Here is a 19,794-nt window from a genome sequence, read left to right as displayed (position 1 = left end):
CATGCAAATACCTTTCATTTGATATATCACTCGATAGTTTAAAAGTATTTTCGAGTAGTGAATAATAAATATTGTTATGTAGGTCATTCCCCCCACACTCATCATGACCTGAGTTCAATTAGTCTAGAACATTCTCAAGGTCACTGCCCTTGATGACCTCACAACCTTGAATTCAATTAGTCATGTTTGGAATGTTCTGGAAAGTTGATTAGTTGTGTAAGGGAGATAATTTTAGAACAGTAATTAGCATGTCAATAAAAGTTCTAGATTGTTCTTATATGCCTTTATAAAGGGACGTGCACAGCTTCCAGTCAGACTTTTGGGATCGTGTCTCTTGTGTGTTACTATAAACTCCAGCAGTAGTCATTCTCAAGACTTTTCAAGACCTTCACTGTCAACGCTGGATTTATACTGTGGACTTTGTGCAGCTGCAAGCCTGCAAGGACTGTTCATTCATTCAACTGACTGTTACAACTCTGAGACTGGAGCTTTGCCGTCCCAGCTGAGATAAGTAGTCTGTACACTTTTAAAGCTTGTACTCTATCCTGACTTAGCAATTAGTTTTTTTTTCGTAATAAATTTTGTTTAAACGTTAACTGCTGAGTTCACCCTTTTGTTCGTTTTCTCTGCACGTAACAAATTGGGGGCTCGTCCGGGAGACGAATATTTTGAGCCGTTTGACAACATTTTGACAGCCTTTTCAAACTACTGTATACTGTGAACTCAGCGAAATTCAATCATGGCGGAATTCAAGCCAGACGAATTTATGGATGACCTTGATCAGGACACATTTAATTCCCTCAGAAAAGACAACCTCATAGCACTGGCAAATTTCCTTAAAGTAGATGTCAAAAGATCTATGCGCAAGCGAGAAATTCAGTTCAAGATTGCAAAACATTTAGTTAATTCTGGCCATTTTGAGGAGTCTGCCTTAAAAGATTATGAGCCTGAGTCTTCCTTCGAACTCAAAAAATTAGAATTAGAAATACAGGCAGATTTGGAGCTTAAGAAATTGGAATTAGAAAAGGAAAAATTGCAAATGGAAGAAAGGGAAAGGCAGGAAAAATTACAAATGAAAGACAAAGAATTACAAATGAAAGACAAGAATTACAAATGGAAGAAAGACAGAGAGAAAAGGAGAGAGAATTGGAAGAACATCGACTACAGTTAGAAATGAGACGTTTAGAGCTTGGAAAGTCAGGAAAATTCTTCCCTTCAGACGGTTTTGACATCACTAAGCATTTCAGGCTAGTTCCCCCTTTCCAAGAAAAGGATGTTGATAAATATTTCCTTCATTTTGAGAAAATTGCTCAGAGTCTGAACTGGCCTAAGGAGTCCTGGTCTATGCTTTTGCAGAGTGCTTTGGTGGGTAAAGCCAGAGAAATTTACATTCAGTTGTCAGTAGAGCAGGCTTCAAATTATGATTCTGTGAAGGAATTAATTCTCAAGGGCTATGAGTTGGTGCCTGAAGCTTACCGTCAGAAATTAGGGATTGTGAGAAGGTGAAGGATCAAACTTATGTTGAATTTGCTCGAACAAAAGAACAACTGTTTGATCGCTGGTGTTCTTCTGAAAAGGTCAGTCAGAATTATGACAAATTACGACAGCTTGTTTTGATTGAGGAATTTAAGAGGTGCATTCGGAGTGACATCAAGACGTTTATCAATGAACAAAAGGCAGATACATTGGAGGTTGCTGCACGTTTGGCCGATGATTATTCATTGACCCACAAATCTTCATTTCTCAGCAAACCATCCCAGTCCTTTTCATACAGAAACAATGCCGTAAATTTAACTCCTCCTTTTCATCCAAGAATTTTTCAAAGGACAGTAGAAAATCAAATGACAACAGTTCACAGAGTTTAAGTAACACTTCCACATCATCAGATCCCAAGTCTCAATCTCCTTCTGACAAACAGTTTGGTACACTTTCTTGTAATTATTGTAAGAAAGACGGCCATTTAATGTCAGAGTGTTTCAAATTGAAAAGAAAACGTGAAGGTCAAAGTGGTCAAAGTGGATCTAAGCCCACGGCTTTATTTCTTCATCAACTCAATTAGAGTCTAATAATGTGTGCAACACATTTTCTGAGGTTAAACCCCTCTTATCCCCAATTAATGAGGTCAAGGTCAATTCTTCTCAAGATAGCATTATGGGTATTTTCGAGCCATTTATTCATAATGGTTTTATATCACTTTCTAGTGATTTCTCTTCCGCTACCCCTGTCAAAATTTTAAGAGATACCGGGGCGTCCCAGTCTCTTTTGTTGGCAGATACCCTGCCGTTTCTGAAAAGTCATTTTCAGGTTCTAAAGTTCTTATTAAGGGGGTAGATTGTAATGACTACATTCCTGTTCCTCTCCATAATGTCTATTTGTCTTCGGACTTTGTTTCTGGACCTGTGGCTTTAGGTATTAGGCCTTTTTGCCTTTTGAAGGGATTCACCTTCTTCTTGGAAACGACCTTGCTGGGGACAAGGTCATTACTAATCCACTTGTGACTGATAATCCTAGTTTAGATCAGATTCCAGAGCCAATTGAACAAGAGATACCCGATTTGTTTCCTTCGTGTGCAATTACTCGAGCCATGTCAAAGAAAACTTCCGAGAATCAAAATACTCTCAAGAATAATGTCACAGATGTTGACTTAAATGACACCTTTCTCAGTCAGGTGTTTGACACGGATCATTCCGTTATCCCTCGTGGATTTGAAACTTCCAGTAAAACTTCTGCTGACCAAAGTCAGACATTTTCTAGATCAAATCTCATTGCAGAACAACACAAAGACCCAGATATTTTGTCTTTGTTTGACAGGGTAGATGATGAAGGTAAAACTTCAGATAGCTCTGTTTCCTATTATACAAAATCTGGTATTCTCATGCGTAAATGGAGACCTCCAGATGTCTTGGTTGATGACGATTGGGCTATAAAACATCAAATTGTTGTTCCAAAGCCCTATCGTGCTGAAATATTGCGCCTAGCCCATGAAACCCCCTGGGCTGGTCATTTGGGAGTAAGGAAAACTTATCACAAAATTCTCAGTCACTTTTATTGGCCTAATCTCAGGCAGGATGTAGCACATTTCTGTAAAACCTGTCACACATGTCAAATGGTAGGAAAGCCAAATCAGACCATTCCAAAGGCCCCTTTACAGCCAATTCCTGCATTTCAAGAACCATTTAGTAGGATACTAATAGACTGTGTTGGGCCCCTACCAAAAACAAGATCAGGAAATGAGTACATGCTGACAATTATGTGTACATCAACTCGGTTCCCAGAAGCCATACCACTGAGAAATATAAAGACAAAGACTATAGTGAGAGCTTTAGTCAAATTTTTCACTTTATTCGGCCTCCCTAAATGTGTCCAGTCCGATCAAGGCTCCAACTTTATGTCTGGTATTTTTCAACAAGTAATGGATCAGCTAGGCATTAAACAGTATAGGTCATCCGCCTATCATCCAGAAAGTCAGGGTGCTCCTGAGCGATTTCATCAAACTTTGAAAAACATGATTAGGACCTACTGTTTTGACACAGAGAAGCAGTGGGATGAAGGAATTCATTTTCTGCTCTTTGCTGTTAGAGAGTCAATTCAAGAGTCTCTTCGTTTTAGCCCATTTGAGCTTGTATTTGGACATACAGTCCGTGGCCCACTTAACCTCGTTAAAGAGAAATTCCTATCAGACGATGATGATTGTCTGAATATTTTGCAATATGTGTCAGATTTTCGTACAAAACTCTCTAAAGCATGTGAATTAGCCAGAGAAAATCTTGAGTCATCTCAGCAGTCAATGAAAACCAAATACGATAAAAACACCTCAAAACGGAAGTTTGAACCAGGTCAAAAGGTTCTTGTTCTACTTCCAATTCCTGGAAAACCATTCCATGCTCGTTACTTTGGGCCTTACCTAATTGATAAGAAATTGAGTGATTTAAATTACATCATAATAACACCTGACAGGCGAAAACAAAAACAGCTATGTCACATAAATATGCTTAAGCCATATTTGGATAGGGATAATCCTACTATAACTCAGCCTGTCAGTGCAGTCAGTTCAAACCATTATGAAGATAGTGATACTGAAACTGACTTGAGTGAAAATACTCTAAACTCAAAGCTGGGCTCGGTCAAGCTTCAGAACTCAGAAATCCTGGAGAAGCTGGAGTCTACAAAGTTGGCACACCTCCAGCCAGAACAACAACAACAGGTGAAAGAACTGCTCCATGAATATAAACACCTGTTTAAAGATGTTCCAACGAGGACAAACATCATCCACCACAACGAAGATGTCTGCGACAGTAATCCAGTGGAACAACATCCAGACGGACTGAATCCTGCGAAAGCGGAATATCTCCAGGAGGAAGCCAAGTATTTGCCGAACAATGACTTTATCGAACTCAGTAAAAATAACCAGACTTTGCCGTGCATACTTTATGCCAAATTCAGTGCCATTTCAAGTTTTCCAACAACAAATTGCAGGAAGATAGTCATGGGACATCCTGTTTGCTACTTTTCACACAAATTTAACAAATCCCAGAGAAACTACTCTACAATTGAAAAAGAGTGTTTATCTTTGATATTAGCTTTACAGCATTTTGAAGTTTATGTTACTTCTTCAAATCAGCCAATAGTGGTTTATATTGATCACAACCCTCTTGTTTTCTGCAGAAATTTAAAGGCAAAAATCAGAGATTGCTTAGATGGAGTTTAATGTTACAGGAGTTTAATCTTGACATTAGACATATCAAAGGCAGAGACAATTTAATTACAGACTGTCTCTCTCGTATTTAGAGTTTATTGTTGTTCACTTTCAAGAAATTTTACTTTAGAGTAAAACAAAATTTGAGTACTTAAATCCTTTTCAAGATTACATTTGTAAAAGAAAGATTTTTCTTTGAAAAATTTCTTTTTTTTGAAGAGGGGGTGTGTTATGTAGGTCATTCCCCCCACACTCATCATGACCTGAGTTCAATTAGTCTAGAACATTCTCAAGGTCACTGCCCTTGATGACCTCACAACCTTGAATTCAATTAGTCATGTTTGGAATGTTCTGGAAAGTTGATTAGTTGTGTAAGGGAGATAATTTTAGAACAGTAATTAGCATGTCAATAAAAGTTCTAGATTGTTCTTATATGCCTTTATAAAAGGGACGTGCACAGCTTCCAGTCAGACTTTTGGGATCGTGTCTCTTGTGTGTTACTATAAACTCCAGCAGTAGTCATTCTCAAGACTTTTCAAGACCTTCACTGTCAACGCTGGATTTATACTGTGGACTTTGTGCAGCTGCAAGCCTGCAAGGACTGTTCATTCATTCAACTGACTGTTACAACTCTGAGACTGGAGCTTTGCCGTCCCAGCTGAGATAAGTAGTCTGTACACTTTTAAAGCTTGTACTCTATCCCTGACTTAGCAATTAGTTTTTTTTTCGTAATAAATTTTGTTTAAACGTTAACTGCTGAGTTCACCCTTTTGTTCGTTTTCTCTGCACGTAACAATATCTAATATTAATCGCATCTATGCAAATTGGGTACCCGTGGGACTTATGCAAATTAGGGGCTACGGCCGTACTTGACAGCTAAATGTTGTCTATTTTCTTCAAGAAGAGATAGTAAGCTTTCAAATGATGTATAATGTGGCTGTATGATGTGGCTGTATGTGTTCAAATTTTTAAAATATTGTTATTCAAAAGGGCAAAATATTTTTTCAGTATTTACATGAAAATATTTCAGTAAAACCATTTTAAATATCTTTTTGGATATCAATTTTGTATTCTACATGCAAATGCCTTTCATTTGATATATCACTCAATAGTTTAAAAGTATGTTTAGAGTAGTTGACAATGAATTTCCTAATTTTATATCACATTTATGCAAATTAGGTACCCATGGGAATTATGCAAATTAGGGGGTTATGGCCCTACTTGGCAGCTCCACATCGTCAATTTTCTTGAAGTAGAGATAATAAGCTTTCAAATGATGTATGATTTGGCTGTATGTAAGGTGGGTACATTAAGTGTGAAAAATAGGTGAGCCTGCCGCTCGCCTATAAGGCCGGTATGGGAGCCAAGAGTGCTCGCCTATGACTAAGCCGTAGTCGTATCAGAGTTGACGAGCGCGCGTGTAGGCGCCGGGGTACAGTAGTCAAGACCTTTCTTTTATTGTACATGTAGCCTTTGGTCCTGGTAAAATTTAAAGCCACCCACAGTACAATAAATTACCCACAGTGCTGTTTGATTTGTACCAACGACGTTAGTTTTCTTATAACTTTTTCAATGCTGCATGAAAGCAATAATATCAAGTCTCAAGATAATTGATTAATTATATTTATCAAAAGTACGTTGAAATATTGTAGTATAAATTTCAAAGAAACCATTAAATAACCATAAAAGTCACATTCTGCAAGTACTACAAGTGTCACAATTTTGGGAAGAACGTCATGACCAACTGAAGGGGTCATTCTCTGAAAAAAGTTAGCATGTAACTTTCTTTTGTCTTTTCTATTTGGAAAAATCAATATCCTTTTGTTTCATAAAACAGGTGCAACTAGTCTCCCTACTTTCCATCACTTTATTCTGTATGGCTGAGGACACAATCAGTGGAAAATTTACAAAAATCCTTCCTCTTCTCTCAATCAAGCACAATTTTCTTAATCCTTTAAAATAGGAATTGAGAAGAAAGGTTTTTTTAAAAGTATGTTTTCAGAATTTTAAAACTAGTCCAGGAATTTGCCTACACATGGGAGACATGGTAGAGTTCACAGGGGAATCCACGTTGGTACAAATCACGATGTATTATGGGAAATCTCTAGTACTGTGCCACCTACGTCTGTCTACAGTGATTTTTGTTCGTCCACTATGTTTCCCTCCATTGTGGTGAGGAGTAACGCAGTGGACGGAACATGTACACAGCTCAACACAGCATCGTACCTAGCTATGGTGCACCAGCTATGTTGACAATAGCCCACGGTTACTGGAAAACACCGAGAGTAGCCTAACCTGACCTTTCATACATAAACGTCTTTATTTTCTGAAGTACACGGCAATGTTGCTTTCCACTACCCAACCATTTAATAGGGGTGATCAAGAGGGCCAGAACAGCCAATTTTGACCAATTAGTTTCAAGAATCTGGAAAAAAGTGCTAAAAACGTGCGACAGATATGTAAACGAGATAAACATTAGACGAGTCGGATTAAGATATGTGTGACTGGTACAACCTGTTCAGTTTGTGTGTGGGGAAGCGTTTGAGTGGACGTAGCGATGCGGTTATGAACTGTTTCTGCATTGGAGACCTGTCACAGTTAGCGGCTTTAACAGAAAACCAGAACATGGATTGTTGCGTAGGATTTTGATATAAAAACTACAGCAAGGTTGTAGATAAGAGGGATCCTCACTTTTTATCGCAGTACATAAAGATAATTTAGATTCAGTGTTTGTCAGTTTTCGGTTTTATTGAGACCGCTTGCTAGTCTTACAGCAAAGGCTGTGTTAGTGATTTAATGTTTGATATTTTTACATATCATACACAATATGGGTTATGAAACTCAGCAAATATCAATAACACGAAACGAAATGTGATGACATACGGCAAAGGTCAAAATCCTATCACAGTCTCAAATTTCGCAATTAGTCCGTACTGATAAATTTAAGCGATACGGGCGGTCAAACAAAACTACTGAGCTTTGTTTAGCTCAACGTTCGTATTATTTTGTTTAGATGTCTGTCTCACGGCCTGTCTCTTCATTCTCCGTCCTAGTCACGAAAGTGAGGGACCATTTTTCCTGGTAGGCAGTGGTTGCAAATAGGAGATGTATGCAAGGTGAAATTGCTTATTTTTCTAGTTTCAATACTTTCGAAAATAAAGCACTCGACTGAATTTGGAAAAAAATATGGAATTCTTTAAACAGTATGTATACTCTCCGTCTAGTCAAACGAAATAATAAGTAGGGGAAGATTTATTTTTGAAAGAGTCATTTTTTCAGAGTATCGACTCAAAAAATCTGACTGTTTTCAGTCACACTTGACTGTAGATATTAAAAGTGTGTGTTGTAATGATGTAATTTCCTGTATACAACATGCACTATGTTATTATTTGTTTCGGTACATAAGTACTGCAGTAGTCATTGCACTTCTAGCAGACGAATATCATACCAGTGTACCTACGAGAAGATGATTTTTGCTAGTAACAACTGAGGGCGTGCTTTTCAATCGAACACAAGCTCTTTTGTAAAACATTTTCATAACGTGTCACCGATCTCATCATTGGTAACATTGCTTTCCTTAATTCACACTTAAAAGTCGGGCTAAGTTTACATGACAACATGGAAATGTAAGCTCTGGGAATAATACACGCCATTGCAAACTTATAGATATCAGGGGGCAAAGAAACAATGAGTTACCTTATGATGAAAAGTTTATAAAATTTACCATACACAACTGAAGTACCGTCATGGTTGTATTCTTATTACGGTAGATCGCTCCTCGGGAACAGATAGTCGAAATCTCAAATTTCTACAATTCTTTTCTGATCTACCATTATTCAGGCAATATTTTTTTAAATGCATGCCTCTTCACAGTTAACGCCATATGACATTTAGTTACATGCAGGGTATTCTCAAACAATTTTTCCATTATCGACCAGCATTAAACAGACTTTAACGAAAGTTGAAGAAGCAGTGCGCGCATGGATATTTTACATCTGGCGTTAAGCGTCCACTTTGACGTCCAAAACATCGAAGGGCTTCACTGGACCAGGTAACTATGGACACCGATCCGTACATCGTTCCCACGGCCCGCTAACTTTCCGGATTTTCCTATTCAAATAAAGGCACTGATTAGCACTCACAGTTGCATTTACGTTACTTTCAGTCTCCATGTTGTGTTATATCATGATACGTACAGGTTTTGTAGTTATGATGTACTTGTTGTTATAGCTAGGTAATACAAGTGACACGCAAAACAGAATGTGTTCGACGGTTTCACAGCAAGGCTAGATTGTTTCGGGAGAGACTGTAGAGCTACAAGCAACAATAGTGTCCCATGGGGTTCATTTGGCGCCATCTTTGCCGCCATCTTGGCCGCCATCTTGGATTTCAACAATGGGGTAGGGGTCACGTATTTACCGCTCGACGGAAACAGAAACAATAAAATACTATAAACGTTACATTTTAGAAAGCCATTATCATGGCCTTTTTATTGATATATAACTTAACAGGAATAAATTAATATTCGAACGTCGATTAGACTTTATATCGGCCATTGAACGTAAATCGTAAAATTTGCTAAATTTCACACCCAATAATTAAGTTCCCGTTCCTCCAAACAATTTTTCATAAGGTATTTATATATTTATATATGTTTTGAAAGAACTCAGTGCAATAAACAAGAAAAACAACATTAAAAGTATGTGTTTTGAGATTTAGTGGGTGCATGAGCTTGTTTTCTTATTACGCGGTATGCAATATATCCGTGTGTAACATAAGGGGTAGGGGTAATGTTTCCCTTTCTGTTTCAAATCATGAATGATGAAACCATAAAAGTGTTACATTTTTTGAAAGTGCTGCATCAGACCTTTTTAAAAATATATAGATTTATGGGGAAAAGTTGCATATTTAAAAGTTACACAGCTTAAACCTTTCGGTTTTTGTCGATTTTAAGTAATTTTTTAAGAACGAAATTACAACATATAGGGTAGGGGTAATGTTTCCCTTTCTTCCTCGAACCATGAATTATGAAACCATATAAATGTTATACTGTTTGAAAATTCTTAAAATGGCCTTTCCAAACGTGTATAGATTTATGGGGAAAAATTGCATATTCAAAAGTTACACAGCTTAAACCTTTCGGTTTGTGTCGATTTTAAATGATTTTAAGAACGAAATTACAACATAGGGGGTAGGGGTAATGTTTCCCTTTCTGCCTCGAACCATGAATTATGAAACCATATAAATGTTATACTGTTTGAAAGCTCTGAAAAAGGCCTTTCCAAACATGTATAGTTTTATTGGGAAAAGTCCATATTTTAAAGTTACAAAGCTTATGCCTTTCAGTTTGTGTCAATTTTAAGTGATTTTTTAAGAACGAAATTACAACATATGGGGTAGGGGTAATGTTTCCCTTTCTGCCTCTAACCATGAATTATGAAACCATATACTGTTTGAAAGCTCTGAAAAGGGCCTTTCCAAACATGTATAGTTTTATTGGGAAAAGTCCATATTTTAAAGTTACAAAGCTTATGCCTTTCAGTTTGTGTCAGTTTTAAGTGATTTTTTAAACAAAATTATAATATAAGGGGTAGTGGTAATGTTTCCCGTTTTGCCTTGAGCCATGAATTATGAAACCATGTAAATGTTATACTGTTTGAAAGCTCTGAAATAGGCCTTTACAAACATGTATAGTTTTATTGGGAAAAGTTGCATATTTGAAAGTTACAAAGCTTAAGCCTTTCAGTTTGTGTCAATTTTAAGTGATTTTTTGAACAATATGCACAAAATAGTTAGTCCGTTGGCCAGGTATCGAAATCATCCCCTCTAAGGCATTTTACCCACTATGATTTTCTGTTAGCTAGTATTGTCAGCTGTTATAATCTGCTTATTTTCCATTTAACTGATGGTGTGTGAGAGTGTAACGACTTGTTTATGAAGGGCTGTCACGTCCTCAGTAGTAAAATAGGAATTGGTTAGGGTAACATATTTACCGCTAGTCGGAAACAAAAACAAAAAGCACCATAAACAATACACTCTTATATGCCGTTCATACACAGGCCATTGAAACGTCTCTGAAACGGTTCTGGGCCAATACTGGCACAAAAAGTCATGTATGGACACTCCGAAGTGGTTCTGAAGCGTTTCAGATTTGAGACGGTTCAGTCGGCCCGACCTGAGCCGTTGTAGGGATTAACTCTATCCGCAAATCGCTGTATGGACAGACTGAGACGCTTCAGAGGCGTTTCAAACGCCCTCACGCGACAGGTATTTGTAACATAAAACAAACAACAACCAACATACAATATTCACTTTCGCAATGGCTGCCGAACACAGTACTACATCTCGTGGTAATAACTGGTCCGACGACGAGATAAGCTTGCTAATTTCAGTCTGGGCTGACGAAAGTATCCAAAGAATGCTAAACGGGACGTGTCGGGACAGCCTCGTTTATAAAAAGATAGCAGAAAAGGCTCTGCAGAGAGGCCTGAACCGGACAGCAGACCAGTGCCACCGCAAGCTGAAGGCACTGAAGCTGAAATACAAGGAAGTTGTAGACAGCAACAGACGGAGCGGCAGAGGCAGAATTTCGATGCCTTTCTTTGAAGAACTGTCGCAGATCCTTGGCAATCGGCCGTCTGTCAACCCAGGAAGAAACACTGTCATGGAGAGCCTTTCAATTGGACACCATTCAGACGAAGACAGTAATGGTAAGACATTTTGCCTGTACCGTCTATCAAATTACGAAGCTAAGTAAGGGATCATCTGTAGAGAGGTTATGCGTAATTCTAGTGATGGTCTATTTTATAACCAGATGAGTGTCCTTACATCTGTTTTGACGAACAGAATGCCCGAACTGCTGTGGTTGAATATCAATAAATGAGGCATAGTTTCGTTCTTGGCTCAAATAAATGAGGAAAGATCGCTTGTACTGTTACTGTTTAACAGGACAAGTGTTGAACAACCCTTGTAGGAACATGCACTTAGCATTTCCTGTCCTTTGTCTCATGCTTGTATGCTACCTTTGTTTCATGTCCTGTATTGAATAATGAATGTGTTGATCTTTACAGGAAGTGACGACAGTAGCCAAATTTCACCAGATCAAGCAACAGCCCAAGACAAAAGTGATGGCACCAGTACAATTGCAACGGATGTGAATGACAGCAGAGGTAACATTTATTACAACTTCTTATTATTTTCTTATATTGAAATAATATGCCATTATTCCATGTGCCATCATGTGGATGTCTTTGAAGAAACAGGCTCAAAATATATAATTTGAATTTAATGCTTTAGGTGTCTAGTGTTGCTCTCTGTAACTCAGAGTACAAAGTGCAGAGTGTATCAATTATACATGTGTGTTTCAAGGAAACTAAAGATATCAATTTTGGGGTTTATTTCCAGTAACAACACCGATTGGAATGCCCTTGAAGAAACGGCCCCGAAGAGTTCTCACTGATGTAGAGGAAAACATCTCCCCAGACAGAGGAGAAGAACCTGAAGGTGAGAGTTAATTTCGGAGGAAAATTTCAGCCTAATATAAAACTGCAGAACACTGTGAAAAAAGTCCAAAGGGGAAACTAGTTTGTTGTAAATTGTTACGATTATAGGTCTACAACAAATTTAACATGCAAACACTGAGCAATACAGCCAGCACCATCATTTCCATTTTTAGATGCATATTCCTTTTGTATCCTTGTAGATTGTTCGTCATGTCACAGAAATTTTAAGTAATACAATTTTCTGTACTTCTTCCAAATACATAGATGCTGAGACCTGTGAAAGACCATCTCCCCAGGATGATCCTGATGATACTGCGAGTGCTGTTGTCAAAAGAAGAAGTAAGTTTCTCTCTACTAATGATACAAATGTACAAGTGTTATGATTGTTTTGGCTTCATTATATTCTAAGGACAGAACATGTAGAAAGAGTGGTATTCATTATTTTACTTGTTTTTTCTGGTTAACAAGTGGATGATTTTACACTACTTCGTACTGCAAAACATTGTGCCAACAAGCGGAGGTTCCATTGTATAATATATTTCCTCTATGAACATTTTCATATTTCAAATACATAGCGTTGGAACATATTTTTGTGGTCAAGTAGTCCAGAGAGAAAATTGCTAGTGAGAAGAAAAATAATAAAACTATAATAAGAACCTCTTCCACAACAACTTCCCATCATTTGAGCAATTTTACCTGTGCTGGTTGTACAGATGTTATGATTGCACATACTGAAAAAAAATTATTGTCGGCTCAGTTATCAAGTGTTAATTATCTATTTTTCATCTGACAGCAATGAGAATTAAAAAAAAAGAAGAACGTGAGAACAAAATGCAGAGAGGGCTAAACTCGGTGATGGAAAAATATTTCACATTCGAACAGCAGAGGGAAAAGAAGCGAGAACAGAGGCAAGCAGAACTAATGCAGAAACAGTTAGAACTGGAAGAGAGACGTCAAACTTTGGAGGAAAGAAGACTTAGAATGGAAGAACAACAGCAGCGGCAGGACAGCATGCTGTACGAGGCCTTCTTTGGATTCCTGGGTCAAATGAAAAGACCAGAAGTTACACAGCCGCACCATTTTCAACGACCTCACAATTTCCCAACCTATCAGCGGCCACCAGTTGTCCCAACTTTCTCCAACACACCACAGGCAAGTCATCAGGGACAGCCTTCCTCTTCTGCATCTGTAGCTGCAGAACAAGATACCCCCAGTACATGTCACAGAGAACCTGGTCAATTGCTGCCTACCAATTTATTTACAAATTCAATGCATATCAGCAATGGTTTTGATAATTATTAAATGTTTTGGGCACTCTATTTTATGTGCTGAGATGCCTATTTTCATGTTCATTTTTTCTATCTCAAGTGTTATTATATCTTTGGTGCCATATTATCTTCACTTGTGTCAGAATACGTACTCATATGTAAAACCGTACATGGAGTATATCAATGTTATATTTTTTAAAAAGTTTCAGTTCAACATGATATTTACATACTATTGACAGCAGCATTTACATGAATTCATACTTTACATGTGCAGTACTCCTGTTTGTCATTTATGCCCATTTACAATATCCACTGAGGATTTAAAGTTCATTTTAACAATTTTAATATTAGTACTTTTGAAAAGTCACTTTGAATGTAACATTTACTGCAGCATTTACATGAAACCATACTGTACACTCATAGTAATTCTGTTTGCCATTTATGATTATTTACATATCAATCCAGCGTTTCATTTAGCAATTTTGGATTCAAGCTCTCAATTTTGCCTTTTTATTACATTGAATCCTATGTAAACCTAAAATGTGTGATAAAAAGGGACTGTGTCAATAGTGCCAATTATCCAAGGTTTTTCTTAGTTTCAAACAAGGCTCATTCTTGGAAGTATATTACCATGACTTGATGAAATAAAGTTTGTCAGTTAATTAGTTTGGAATTTCTTGTCTGTGGTATGTTTTGTGAAGTTTTTGTGGTGTGATTGTTTCAAAGGACAAACATACAAAACATCTTTCTCATGGCTCCCAAATCTTTCTTTAGCCCTTTAGGTTGTACACATTCCTGGTTTGTCAGAAACTCACTGACTCTATAAATTATACATGCATAAAGTTTTTGCATAATTGAGCTTTATAAGTATTTTTAAGGACCATTGATTGACACGTACAGTTGATTTTGTACTCACAACTATCAGAAATTTAGGCACTGATTTCAAAGTTAACAAATATGTATAATATGAATATAAAAATATGTCATCAGCTTTGATGTCATTGTCTAACTGTTCATTAATGGTTTCCATTATTCGGGTATGTTAAACATAGGGACACTGCATCCCAATGCAATTTCCTTAGGGGACATGTCAGTTGCCGATCAAATCTTGAGTAACAAATTACTTGCACAGAACAAATAAAGCTAACTAGGCTGAATTGCTATGCTTTCATTTCAGGCAAGTAATTGTAGGTCTGTGCCATATCTAAAACTAAAAAGACGGCTCAATCTTACCACAACCCAGTTATAATGTAAAGTGCAGTGTTTAATTACCTCTATCAAAGCTCCAAAAGTACATAATTATATGCTTCAAAAGTTAATTATTTTCTGCTGTAAAACAAACTCCCAGTCTTTTGGTAAAAATTAAATTGAATTCAGATTACTAAGCTTGTAAACACAAAGAACTGTGAACAATATGCAATGTTATTGTTGACATATAAATCCTCGTGTGGACGGATATTCAAATCCTAGTCTGGATGGATATTCAGTTGTCAATATTATTGGACATTGGTGTACTGACAGGTTGAACACTAGGAGCAGTAAAGAAATTCACACTTCAGCAACAGTACAGAATATCTGAGAGTACATCAGAAGTTGAAGTTACAGTTAATTGAGTAGTATTGGCTGCTACTGCCACATCACCTGGCTGAAGAGAGGATGAGAGAGTCATCACAAAATATAAGTTTCATGCAAAGTGGATTTGCAATCACAAATTTGATATCTGGACAGTAAAGTTTGAGATTTCACATTGAAGATGTAACAATTTTAATGATACAGTACTAGTGGAATTGAATACTATCTGCAGTCCCTGCAGACCATCCCACCTACTTGACTTTCTCCATTCCAAACTCAATGGGGTTGTGGTATGTTGACAGTGACACTGAAATGAGGCATCATCATCTTAACAAATTTAACTAATAAACAAAATACAAGTTTTAGAAACTGTCAGTGCAAAGTTCCCACTTCTTGTTGTAATCTACCACTTATTTTAGACAGTCTACTCTTATTGGATTATAGTCTATTGTCCTGACAATATTGAACAAGGGCTCTTCTAACTTGTGCAGGGAAACCTTCATCCCTGTCATCCACTGGCACGTTGGGCACATCAAACACATTATTGTTATCTAGCCACTGTTCATAAAAGGGATTCCCTTCCCTCTCACACAAATTGTGCAAAATACAACAAGTTGTTACAATTGTCGGGATTCCCTCCAGTTGACAGTCGTTCCGTTTCATCAATGAACGCCAGCGGCCTTTGAGACGACCAAAGGCATTCTCTACTACCATCCTTGCCCTACTTAGTCGTCTATTATAGTAAACTTCTTCTTCAGTTAGTCTTCCTGTATCAGAATATGCCTTCATTAAATGCTTTTGTAGGGGATACGCAGGATCTCCTATCAACATGATAGGGATGTCAACTCCACTGATCTGTCTAGTTCTGTTTGGCAGCAGTCTGTTTTCTGATAATAGTTGATAGAGCCTCGAATTTGAATAAACCCTAGCATCGTGAACGCTACCAGGCCAGCCAACACACACATCTGTGAAACAGTACTTGTCATCAACAACAGCCTGCACGAGCACAGAATGAAAGCTTTTCCGGTTAAAGTAGTCATTGGGGTAGTTTTCTGGTGCAAGAATGGGAATGTGTGTTGCATCAATGGCTCCTGCGACTTGTGGGAAACCCCAACGTTGTTGAAATCCATCAACCACTCTCTGAAAAAATAGGAAACATGGTTGTTTTAACTGTTATACAGAATGTAAAATAAACAACATAAGTTCACAAAGAACCTTTTGTATTCCCCTTAACAGAAATGAAACATTTCTTGTTAATCTGAAATGTATCTCTCCTACTACTGCAAGAAAAATTCCTTTGTATATAAACCCAGCAGTAAACCTATTTCCTTTAAACAGGACAATTTTTTTTTCACTATCGATATCATCATTTGTGCGGAACTGTACTCTCAAAGATAATTGTCTTGAAATAACTTTAGTATAAAAGCATAACGGAATCAACCTGCACCTAAAATGTTATGACACACGACCATATTGCGACAGAGGATACATACCTCAAGCTCATTACCAGTTGGAAACCTGATGACAGATTTCAGAAATACAGCAATTATTTGTTGACACGTCTCATGGACAATTTCACAGGCGGTTGATCTTGCTATACCAAAGAGATGGCCAATTGTCCGATAATCACAGTTGGTGGAAAGCCGCCACAGGGTTATTCCCACACGTAACTCTACAGAAACAGCCCTTCTCATTCTGGTATCCACTCGTTGTATTCTCCTTCTCAAACGTGTACATATGTACATAAATGTATCCTTTGTCATCCTAAAAGATACAAAGTGAATATTGGTCATCAGTATTTTCGTATACGGCTGCTCCTGCAGTTCTTCCACTGTTGGGAGTTTGTGCTTTGAGCACAATTGCAAAATTGTACCACAAATATAAATCCATAGTCTATACTCAATGACCTTTATATGCTATTGCTACAGAGGATGATATTGATTATGTTGTGTTTTGTATACATATACATGCTACGAATCACAAAATACGACTGTTGAAAGAATTGACATTTCAAATCTAAAAATTACACCACATCCTCTGATATACTGACATTGAGTCACTTGATGTAAAAAATTCTGAATATCACTAAACATGCAGCTGCAATTACACAATAGCGCTGATCCCAAAAGAGGACTGTCATCAATATGCATAAATAGATATTATAATGATCTATTTGTCATCATTTTCTGCAGTAACGACGAAAATAAAACCAGCGTGCAGCTATAATTAGTACAAACTTGAAATCAAGATCATCGTAATTCATTAAGGCCACCGAGTTGTCCGGCAATGAGCACTAAGTTCAAGTCTTCGTCTACCCACCTACACTCCGAAGTCTAACACTTACCGTAATAGCCGGGGTACATGTAATTTGTCTTGTGGTCACTCTAAAGCAAACTTATACGGTACATACCTGAAGTTTTCTATCCAGTCTCTACTGTTCCATGACCGCATGACGATTGTACGCCACCAATAATCGGAGCGTTCCCTAGTCCACACGGTTCTGTGTATTGGCCTCACACTGGCATTTATGTGACCGAGTACAATCCATAGCAAATGCATGTTCCCGCGCTCGGCAGTTCTGAACGCATCAAACTCAAGGGCTAAATCGGTTAACGATTGCATTTGGTCTGCATTCAGATCATTAAGGCGGCGACGACTCCGTCTGGACCGCATATGCAGCAGGTAAAAAAACAGAAGACAAGCCAGTACGACGTCGTTCGTTTCAGCCATCTTGTTATGCAGTATGCTTGGCCATACACACCTTTTGAACTCGAGAGGGCGCATTAAGACGTCTTAAATATCAAAACAATGGCTTAATTTTGTGAGTATGGACACGAGCGGACCCAAACTATTAATCCCCTGTGTTGACAAATCACAAATAAAGTCGCTGAAACGTTTCAATTTTTGCCTGTATGAACGAAGTATCTTAGAAAGCCCAGATAATCCCCTTACCATAGGTAAACAACTAAATGGGGATAAATTGGTATTCAAACATCGATTAGATTTTATATCGGACATGAAATATAAATTGTAAAATTTGCGTAATTTCAAACCCAATAATTAAGTTCATGTTCCTCCAAACAATTTTCACAAGGTATTTATATATCATTTGAAAGAACTTAATGCAATAGAGAAGTAAAAAACATTAAAAGAGTGTATCTTCTTGAGACTTATGGGGTGCGTCGATTGTTTTCCTAATATATGGTATGCCGTACATCCCTCTATAATATACATTTAAGGGATAATGTTTCCTTACCTACCAAACGCAGCGAATAAGGAAGCCACATAAATATCATATCTCTTAAACACTAACGCAGTTGTTATTCCAACAAGATATGGCTTGATGGGGTAAACTCAAAAATTATGCAGTGACAATGCCTAAACTCAAAAGTTTGTGTTACTTTACTGACATTTACTTGTTAAAAGGAACATAGAAAAATACTCTATAGGCATTAAATAGCACTAAAAAGTTAAACTGGTGGTTAATAAAAGACGTTTCACTCATTTCAATAACTCAAATTAGGGAAAGAAAGTTAAAAGCTATAATATGTCAAAAATTATATATTCCAAACCCACAAACACTAAATTGGATGTCATAGTCTTCATGCTAAGTTGATATGACAGCAACAACAATCAATCCCTTTTCTTTAATTGTATCGCGAGAGATATATAAGCAATAAAGCACCACTTTGAAAGGATACCACACGGTTTCGACCGGTAAACAACATATACGCACGAACTTCAGTCGTGTGTATAAGGAGTGAAATGGTCAAAACCGAGCTCGAGTGGTGTACCCAACTTATAGGGGTTGTTTATCGCTATATTATATCAGTATATTGAAACTTGTGATGACAATAAAAACAATGTGAAAGAAACCCACTTTGGAGATAGGAATGGCCAACTTTACAGTATATCGTAAATATATGCACAGTCACGTGACCGTCTGGGCAAATCAGAGCTCACTATTAATAGTGTTACTTTTAATACCACACGGGAACACGAGAGAATCTTTTATCGCTCAAAACCAATCACCATTAATCCACAATATAGGTTCTCCATACTAAGATAAGATGGATCGACAACACTTTACCTTCCTTACCAGAAAACAAGAGATCATAACCAATTTTTCGAAATTATTTTACAACGCAGAACACTATATACTCCCAATGAGGATTACATTTTCAACTGGGTACTAAAATCAATAGCAAATAATTCTGGAACTAAAACCCGAAAAGCCAAATGTCACAGAACGCATTCAAATTACGCAACGAAATAGTAAACAGAAGGCGAACAAACACTCTCTATACCAAGCAATAAGAAGGCGAGACAAACCTCAGAAAATGACTAAAAAGGCTTATATTCCCATTGACACCTCAATGTTTAAAATGCCTTGTGAGTAAAATCTATCATTAGTTTCTTATCATTGATGACATTTAACCAATGTTAGACCCTGACGTCTTTGAAGCAAAGACCCTACAAACGGACGTTTTAGGGTCAATGCTTGAAGATACCATTCCACCAGCATGATCGAATCAGAGAGACTAGATTGATCTAACTTTCGAGTTAGATCAGCCACCAGCAGCTGAGAAAAAATAAATCAACATAATCATCAGAGTCAAGCGAGCTAGACAACGGATTTACACATTATACTCCACAGAGAGGACATTCTTACACAATTCACAAAAAGTGTTCAAAATCTTCGTTAAAGCATTGTTCGCGATCCCAGGGACGGGCATGGCTGGTTGCGTGGCAAATG

The 19,794-nt window shown here is 37.5% G+C and overlaps 2 protein-coding genes across 2 annotated transcripts; one reads left to right on the top strand and one right to left on the bottom strand.

Moving 5' to 3' along the window:
* The first annotated feature begins 10,731 nt into the window (after nt 1–10,731).
* On the top strand, nt 10,732–14,139 carry LOC139125116 (uncharacterized). The gene is made up of 5 exons (XM_070691228.1): nt 10,732–11,406; nt 11,767–11,865; nt 12,101–12,199; nt 12,463–12,537; nt 12,992–14,139. Exons 1-5 carry the CDS (start codon nt 11,016–11,018, stop codon nt 13,498–13,500), a joined length of 1,173 nt encoding a protein of 390 aa, XP_070547329.1. The 5' UTR covers nt 10,732–11,015; the 3' UTR covers nt 13,501–14,139.
* A 175-nt stretch (nt 14,140–14,314) lies between these two features.
* Nucleotides 14,315–17,920, bottom strand: LOC139125115 (uncharacterized). Its single transcript, XM_070691227.1, has 3 exons — nt 17,449–17,920; nt 16,532–16,802; nt 14,315–16,178 (listed from the first exon to the last, which is right to left on the bottom strand). The coding sequence occupies exons 1-3, from the start codon at nt 17,820–17,822 to the stop codon at nt 15,477–15,479; spliced, it is 1,347 nt and encodes a 448-aa protein (XP_070547328.1). The 5' UTR covers nt 17,823–17,920; the 3' UTR covers nt 14,315–15,476.
* Between the last annotated feature and the right edge of the window lie 1,874 nt (nt 17,921–19,794).

Source organism: Ptychodera flava (genome assembly GCF_041260155.1).
Source record: "Ptychodera flava strain L36383 chromosome 23 unlocalized genomic scaffold, AS_Pfla_20210202 Scaffold_24__1_contigs__length_23054250_pilon, whole genome shotgun sequence".
NCBI classification, from domain to species: Eukaryota; Metazoa; Hemichordata; class Enteropneusta; family Ptychoderidae; genus Ptychodera; species Ptychodera flava.
This window is presented reverse-complemented; position numbering and strand designations above follow the sequence as displayed.

Excerpts from the sequence above, each read along its gene's own strand:
- LOC139125116 (XM_070691228.1), top strand. The coding sequence starts at position 11,016 with ATGGCTGCCGAACACAGTACTACATCTCGTGGTAATAACTGGTCCGAC. Across the intron at positions 11,866-12,100 it reads GGATGTGAATGACAGCAGAG|TAACAACACCGATTGGAATG; the intron begins GTAACATTTATT and ends GTTTATTTCCAG. Across the intron at positions 12,200-12,462 it reads CAGAGGAGAAGAACCTGAAG|ATGCTGAGACCTGTGAAAGA; the intron begins GTGAGAGTTAAT and ends CCAAATACATAG.
- LOC139125115 (XM_070691227.1), bottom strand. The coding sequence starts at position 17,822 with ATGCGCCCTCTCGAGTTCAAAAGGTGTGTATGGCCAAGCATACTGCAT. Across the intron at positions 16,803-17,448 it reads GACTGGATAGAAAACTTCAG|GATGACAAAGGATACATTTA; the intron begins GTATGTACCGTA and ends TGTATCTTTTAG. Across the intron at positions 16,179-16,531 it reads CAACTGGTAATGAGCTTGAG|AGAGTGGTTGATGGATTTCA; the intron begins GTATGTATCCTC and ends CTATTTTTTCAG.